At 60.9% G+C, this 7352-nt stretch overlaps 3 protein-coding genes across 3 annotated transcripts in view; 2 read left to right on the top strand and 1 right to left on the bottom strand.

The window, feature by feature from the left end:
• The window catches only part of CLDN3 (claudin 3), a 2688-nt gene extending 2517 nt beyond the window's left edge, over positions 1-171 (top strand). The window contains exon 2 of the mRNA XM_009644968.2: positions 83-171. Within this exon, the coding sequence (XP_009643263.2) occupies positions 83-171 (89 nt within the window). The remainder of the gene's footprint in view (positions 1-82) is intronic.
• On the top strand, positions 7-1660 carry ABHD11 (abhydrolase domain containing 11). Its single transcript, XM_009644967.2, has 3 exons — positions 7-417; positions 653-834; positions 1137-1660. Exons 1-3 carry the CDS (start codon positions 208-210, stop codon positions 1273-1275), a joined length of 531 nt encoding a protein of 176 aa, XP_009643262.1. The 5' UTR covers positions 7-207; the 3' UTR covers positions 1276-1660.
• A 630-nt stretch (positions 1661-2290) lies between these two features.
• Positions 2291-6428, bottom strand: LOC104131761 (caspase-1). The gene is made up of 9 exons (XM_009644966.2): positions 6323-6428; positions 5590-5862; positions 5122-5261; positions 4692-4868; positions 4255-4489; positions 3973-4125; positions 3227-3336; positions 2788-2893; positions 2291-2476 (listed from the first exon to the last, which is right to left on the bottom strand). Exons 1-8 carry the CDS (start codon positions 6327-6329, stop codon positions 2801-2803), a joined length of 1188 nt encoding a protein of 395 aa, XP_009643261.1. The 5' UTR covers positions 6330-6428; the 3' UTR covers positions 2291-2476; positions 2788-2800.
• Between the last annotated feature and the right edge of the window lie 924 nt (positions 6429-7352).

Here is a 7352-nt window from a genome sequence, read left to right as displayed (position 1 = left end):
CGGCTGGGGCGCTGCGCCTGCGGGAGCAAGCCTCTGCCCACCAGCCTGCGCTCTGCCCTGTCCCTCCGGTGCTGATTGCAAGGGAGCTTGGAGATCGCCCGTGGCCCGGGGACGGGCACGTGGAGCTCTCTGCTGAGGCAGGAGGGAGCTAAAAGCCTCCCAGGAGTCTGACTGGGAGCAGAGCCCTGTGCCCAGTCCCACTGGGAGATGGCAGCTGGCATCCATCTGCCCTGCTTGTGTCCCCAGCCAGACCTGGTGGAGCGCCTCATCTCCGTAGACATTAGTCCCATCTCAACCGCACCCGTCTCCGAATTCTCTGCCTACATCTCTGCCATGAAATCGGTGAAGATCCCAGATGGCCTGTCCCGTTCTGCGGCCCGCCAGCTGGCTGATGATCAGCTGCGTCCGGTGGTCCAGGTAGGAAGTCCTGCTATTTGGATGGGGTTTCTCTCCCAGCCTGTCCCTGGGCCTGGAGCACGGGGCTTTAGGGCCACAGTCCCGGCAGGACTCTTCCCATCCCTGTGCACTTGCCGCTGGGGGACATCTCAGCATGGGGGACAGGCAGGAGGGGTGGAGAGGAGGACGGAGGGTGCCAGGACATCTTGAGGGCTGGTTGCCGTTACTGAGGAGCGTATGATCCCTTCTGTGGCAGCTCCCGCAGCTGAGACAGTTCCTCCTCACCAACCTGGTGGAGGCAGAGGGCCGCTACATCTGGCGGGTGAACCTGGAGGCTATTTCCCACCACTTGGCAGATATACTGAACTTCCCTGTCTTCCACAAGCCATATCCTGGCCCCGCGCTCTTCTTGGGAGGATCCAACTCACCCTATATCAGGTGGGACTGGAGAGAAGCGTTTGGGCATCTGTGGTTTGACCCCCTGTGCTCTTCTGCAGCTGTCCAGGGTGGGAGGAAGACCCCAAGGCAGGGAAGGTCCTGGAGCGAGCTCTCTGCCTCCAGAAGCCGGTGACACCAACGCGTTGGAGAGCGAGGGGCAATCTGGGGGCAGCCCCAGGCTCTCCCAGCCGGGAAGGGGACGTGGTCAGACCTGGGATCTGCCTCTGCCTGGGGAGGGCGAGGGAAGGCACCTGGATGGGCCTCTGACCACGCTTCCCGCGGCGTGTTCCCTTGTCCTGCAGCTCCAAAGACCACCCAGAGATCCAACGCCTCTTCCCCAGGGCGGACATCCAGTACATCAAAGGTGCAGGCCACATAGTCCATCAGGACAAATTTGAAGAATTCATCACTGCTGTCCTCAATTTCCTGCCGCCATTGTAGCGCTGGGGGACCAAGGTTTCTGCAGGCACCATGTAGGACCCGAGGATCTCTGGGCAGTGACGTGGGGCTCCGTGAAAAGGGGCTCGGTCTGGACCAGCTGCTGACTTTGTGGTCTGATCCTGCCTGCAAGGCCTTTTCCCACCCCGGGTCGCCTGGAGCCGGAGCAGAGAGACACCTCCATCCCGCTGAGCTCTCCTGCTGCCTCCCAGGGACGTGGGCTGGCCCTGACCCAGGACCCTGCCCTTCCTGCACAGCCTCTCCTGCATGCGCTGGAGCATCTCGGAGGCTGGGAGGAGACAGGAGAGCCCTCGTTTTCCTGCTGCCAGACCACCGGTTGTGGATCTGGCTGTGACTTTGCAGAACATGCAATAAAGCTGAACCCATGCCAAGGCAGAATGGTTTGGATATGGCTGTGGGGGACGGGAAGGGCAGTGGTGGGCACAGGAAGGGGTTCTGGCTTACCAGCAGCGATACTGGTGGGAGGTGACAACTGGGCTGGGCCTGTGATGGCCGAGCTCTGAGAGCAGTGCACGCAAGATGCAGGTTTGGGGATCTTTCTTGGCTCCCAGCGGGAGCGGGAGGGTGGGGGAGTGGGGGAAGCTGCATCCTGAGCAAGGAGATGCTGCGGTCCTGCAAGGGGGAGGCCCAGAAATCCCCCTGGAGCACGCCTGCCCTCCCCGCCTCAAGGCGGGCGCCCCCTCTCCCCTGAGCTCCCTCCATTTCTCACCTCCTGCCTGCTCAGCGACCCCGAGAAGGCAACCTAAGGGCAGCTACCACTGGCCATAACAACCATCCACCCACTGCAGGTGAATGGGTAGAGCCAGAGATGGGGCAGAAGCAGCTCAGGGGGTGATGGATTGTCTGTTGCAACTGGGGACAGGTTCCGTCTGGGGACAGTTGGGAAAGACATGAACCAGCCTTGCATTTGGTGCTCCAGAGCCGGGGGTCTCTGCTGCTCCCTGGGCAGAGTTTGCTCAGTTTGGGGTTGGTGGGAGGCCACAGAAGGAAGGGAGGACAGGAGACCAAGGGCTATTTTATTCCAGGTCTGCTTGTAATCGCTTAGCAGAGGGGGCACACGTAGCTGGTTTGGAGATTCACTGTGTTTCTGCAGAGCTGTTCTTGGCTTTTCCTCTTTTCCGAAGAAGTGCATCTCTGGAGCAGGGCTGCATTTGCCTTGAGCTTGAGCTTTCTGCTGGGTTACCTGCAAATTCAAACACTTTTGCTGTCTGTCTATTATTTTTTCACCTGTGAAGAACATTAGACTGAGAAGCTCCTGAGACTTGGGCAACTGAAATGAGTTCCTTGAGTGCCTGTTGTCTCCTACGGCCAGCTGGGAGATGGGGATGGAGTCAGGCCACTGCCCAGCCCCGGCTACCAGCACACAGGTCCTGTGGGTATCCCGCCTGAGCCGCAAGGTCTGCAGCCCAGGAGAGGTGGGGAATTTCTCCCTGCTCCTCCTCTTGGGTTTGGGGTGCAAACGCTGCTGCAAACATGCAAGGTGAAGAGACTCACCATGGGCAGGAGATCAGTGGCCTGGGAAGAGGTAGAACTTCCTGAGCATCGTAGTCCGTTCTTGTGATGGCAACTGCCGAGGGAATTTTGCAAAGGAATACTGGACCTGGGGTGAGAGACACAGCAGGGAGAAGTGAGAGCGGCTCCGTTCCCAGAATGGGAAGGGTGCAGGGAGTCAGGAGGCACTCCCAGGGGCATTCCCAGGCATGCGTCTGGTGGCACAAGGGATGCCATGGGCTGTGCCAACACACTGGGCGCTTGCGTGCCCACCATGTGGCCAGGTGCTGACATCTGCATCTTCCCAGGCCAAACCAGAACCCCTTTGTGGGGCCTGCGGGGGAATGGCCTGCCCTGGCCCGAGCTCTGCTCTGAGCAGTACTTCTGACCACTGGCATGGCTGCATCTGCTGGCATACCTGCAGTTAACCACAAAGCCTCACCTTTCGGAAGATCTCTTGTAAGTGGCTGTCACAGGCGTGGTTTCGAAACTGCTCTATCAGGCGCTGGATGAAAAGGCAGCCTTCTACTGGGCTTCTCCAGGAGACAGTGTCTGGGGAGACAGAAGATGCCAAGTGTGGTTTCACTGGCGTCCCTCACTGCAATGGTGATTAATGCTGGGTGCTGGAGCAGGAGTGGGGCACTTTCTGCGAGATCATTATATTTGGCCCATCCAACCCGCTGCATGGGAAAAGGACAGAGCATCCCAGGGAAGACAGAAGTGACTTATTTTCTTCAAGCCTCTCTGCTCTCCCATGCTCTCAGCCATGCCAGCTGCCAGGCTGGCACAGCCTGGAGCAATCCGTGACCCAGCAGGAGAAGACAATTTCCCTTGGCCAGCCACTGCGGTGAGATAAATCAGCTGGGGAAGGAGTGCAGGCAGAGCCGGTGGGGAACGCTGGAGCCAGGGTGAGGAAAGGCAGCCAGGCAAGGGCACAAAGCTCTGGCCCTGGTGCCGCTAAAGGGGATCTGTGGGTGTCCTGGAGCAGCCCTGTACCCTGGCATCAGGGGACACTGACTTCTCCAGAGGCTGTTGGAGCCATGCCCAAGTCGTGACCGGATGGAGGGGACCCCCAGCAACCCACCCCGAGGAAGAAGAGGTGTGGAGGAGACCCATAGCATCAGGAACTGGAGTCCTGTCACCCTTGCCTGCCCTCAGGCAGGGCAACTATCTCCAGGAACAGCTTACCAGGCGTGGAGGAATGTAAAGTGGCAAAATCACTCTCCAGGTGGACTTCACAGATTGCGTCATCTTCCAGCCCTGCAGGGATCATGTGAGCCGAGCTGGGAGCAGGCATGGCAGGGTCTGCAGAGTCGCTCACCATCACGGACCCTATGGTGCCTAGGAAGGCAGGGCCAGCCATCAGCGATGATGGGGTATCCCATCCCCACCTCATGCTCAGGGCCCATGAGCCCTGGGAGAGCCTGGCCAGCTTGCTCGCCTCGCAGGCACCTTGTAGCAGGGACTCACCTCCACGGCAGGACTGGATAATGACCACTTTGGGTTTGCCCAGTAGCGCCTGGCAGTGCTTGTTGTCAAATTCCTTGTAGATGGTGCCGAGGGAAAGGATGTCTGTGGTCTTGTCTCTGCTCTTGGTCCCGCAGAGCCCAGCCCTGACCCCGTGGGACATGAAGACCAGGAAGGTGCTGTCCGAAGTCCAGTGCTCTTTGCGATCTGCAAAATCCTTCATGACCTCAGCCATCCCCTACAAATCAGCACCAGAAATGAACATCAGCCACCTGTGACCAGCTGTGTGGAGACCCAGCCACCAGCTGTGAGCAGGAGCCACTGCCACTGGGGGACAGAGGTGTCCCTGTGGTACCTGAGCCCCCCATCACCAACACAGGCAAGAAGGGTCTCTGTGCCACTCCCGGGGCCAGTGGCAGCTGCTTTGCACAGTCCTTTACCTGGGAAGTTAAGTTGCGGTGGATGTCCACCACGTAGCCCAGCCCTTCCAGCAGCTTCGTCATCCCCTCCACATCCACTTCAGCCCCATTCCGACGGCTCAAGTGCTCAAATTCGATGTTGCAGATGAGCAGGGCCCTACGGGTTCGCATCTCCCGTGGCAGGTGGATGGGGTAGATCTGTGAGGACGGAGGGAGGCAGTGCTCAGTCGTGGGTGGGAGCAGGGGCCTTTTCTTATGAGGCAGCTAATAGCAGAGAAGGCTCACAGGTGCAGCAACCGTATCTCCCTGTCCCTGGGGCATCTCTCCACATCTCCTGCCCTGCTCCTGGGTCAGCAAAGACCCTGGTTCCCCTCAGCAAGCCCCTGCCCACTCCGGCAGGGTGGCCGGGCCACGCTCCAACCCTCCTCTCATCTCCTCTGCCCTGCAGCACCTGGTCTCCCTCTGTGTCCCTGATGCGCTGGTACTCGCTCAGGGAGCACTGCTGGATCCACTGCTGGCCCTGGATGCTGACGGGGGGCCCAGAGCAGGAGGCCTCAGTGTTGGGGGAGACCAGCTGTGCACCAGGGGACCCTGCAAGCAGAAAGCCCCACAGTTATACTGGGAAGTACCTGCAGCAACAGGAGACTGTTGCATGGCACAGACAGATGAGCAGAGCTGGGATCTGCCCCTTGGAGGTCCCTGCTCAGCTCCGTGGGGGACGGCCACCCCCGAGAGACCTGTCATCGCTGCATGGCAAGGGGGACTCAGTGCCACAGAGCAGTGACACCAGGGATGCCCAACTGCCTCTTGCCTCCAGGCCTCGGACACTCACCAGGGCCAGGCCCCCCTCTAGCACCCCACCAGAGGTGCTGGGAGCCCCAGCATGGCCGCGGGCAGACCACAGCCCCACATCTCTCACCTGGTTCAGCATGCAGGCCCAGCTGCTTTGCCAAGGTGCCATCGCGCCTCCTGAAGCTGTCGATGAAGATCTGGCTGGCCCTGGGGCCCTTCAGGCGCACGCTGTCGATGAGGCAGCGGGCTTTGTCGGTGCGCACCGTGTATCTATCCTGCACCTCGTCCACCTCGTCAAGGCTCAGCACCCCTTGGGCCAGCAGCTCATCCAGCAGCCCAGAGATCACTGGCTTGCTCACACGCTCCACAAAGGCTGTCCGCACGCTCAGCAGCAGCTCATCTGCAGGGTGGCTTCATCAGTGCCCGGAGACCCAATGCCACAGCTCCTGCTGCCCCACCACCTGCTCCGGGTGCTCCCTCTTCCCCATTGCCTCCTCTGGGTGCTACCCCCTTCCCTATTGCCCCCTTCCAGCTGCTGATCCCTCCCCCACCATCCACCCTGGGTGCTCCAGCTCCCCCACTGCCCACCCAGGGTGCTGCTCCCTCCTTCACTGCCCACCCCAGGGGCTTCCCCTGCCATCACCCACCTCCCCCGTTTCCCACACACCCATAGAAATTGTCCCAGGTGACTTTTGCAAGGAGCAGGTCCCCAGCTACTCAGGGATGATGAGTCCAGGGCCCCAGCCTGCATCTGTGCTGTGTCCCTGTGCATTGGGCTGGCTCGGGTGAGCAGAACCAGAGCAGGACCCCGGCAGGACCCCATCCCACCACTGAGCCCCAGCACCGCTGGTCATACTTACCTGCCATTGCCCTTCAGTCCCCAGCCTGCCGACGGTGCCACAAAGTCTGTTCTGCTGGGGGGCGGGGGGGGGAAAACGAAAGCAAACGTTCACCAAGAAAACAAGTCACTTCCTGTTTCCCCACTCGGCCCCAGTCCTGGGCTGTTTTCACGCCCCACCCACACCACCACGGCATCTATAGCCCACACGCCCCTGCGAGCCCACCAGATGTGGGGCCAGAGCCCCTGTGCCCTTTTCAGCCACGCTCGGATCTTCTCCTGGGGGTGCTCAGCACATCCCCATAACACTAGGGCATCACAAATGCATGTAACTGGCCCCAGCACCACAACACCCAGCACCCACGGGGCGAGGAGGAGGCTCCCAGCCCTCCTGCATCTTCTCAGAGCCAAGCACGGGGCAGCTCTGCTTGCAGCTTGCAGCCCCAGGGCCAGGCAGAGATGGCTGTCCTCTGCCGAGGACCAACATCCTCTTCGTCCCCACAGCTCCAAACCCTCCAAACCTGCCTGGGGCTCAGCTCGGCTCACCCCTTCCTTGCACAGCTCTGCCCAGGCGCTGGCAGGGAGACACCGCCTCGGGCAGCAGCATCGCCGTCCCTCGAGGACTCACGAGACCCATCCCAGCCTGCAGGCGCTGGGGAGGGAAGGGCAGCCTGCCTGAAATGTAAGATCTGTACTGTAAGAAAGCCTGAGGTTGCCCCGTAACTGTAGTAGCAGGGCTGTTTGGTGGGGCAGGTTGAGTGTAGGGTGATACCTGGGCGGGAATGGCAGAAGTGACGCCAGCGATGGGGACACCCACGGATAAGACGTGGGGAAGAAGGATACCCAGCCCTTTGGGAGGTAGAGGCGAGCAGCAGCTGGCTGCGGAGCGCGGCAGCTGCCAAAGGCTGGGGTGCGTGATAAAACAGGGAGGCCTTAAGATTTTTTACCGTTCCGGCCTGCTGGGGGGGCTGCCACACCGCAGCTCCGAGGTGCCCCAGCCCCGCGAGGAGACCCCAGAGCCATCCCGCCCTGGCCAGGGCACTGCTCGTCGG

Source organism: Egretta garzetta, unplaced genomic scaffold, assembly GCF_000687185.1.
Source record: "Egretta garzetta isolate BGI_Z169 unplaced genomic scaffold, ASM68718v1 scaffold108, whole genome shotgun sequence".
Taxonomy (NCBI): domain Eukaryota; kingdom Metazoa; phylum Chordata; class Aves; order Pelecaniformes; family Ardeidae; genus Egretta; species Egretta garzetta.
This window is presented reverse-complemented; position numbering and strand designations above follow the sequence as displayed.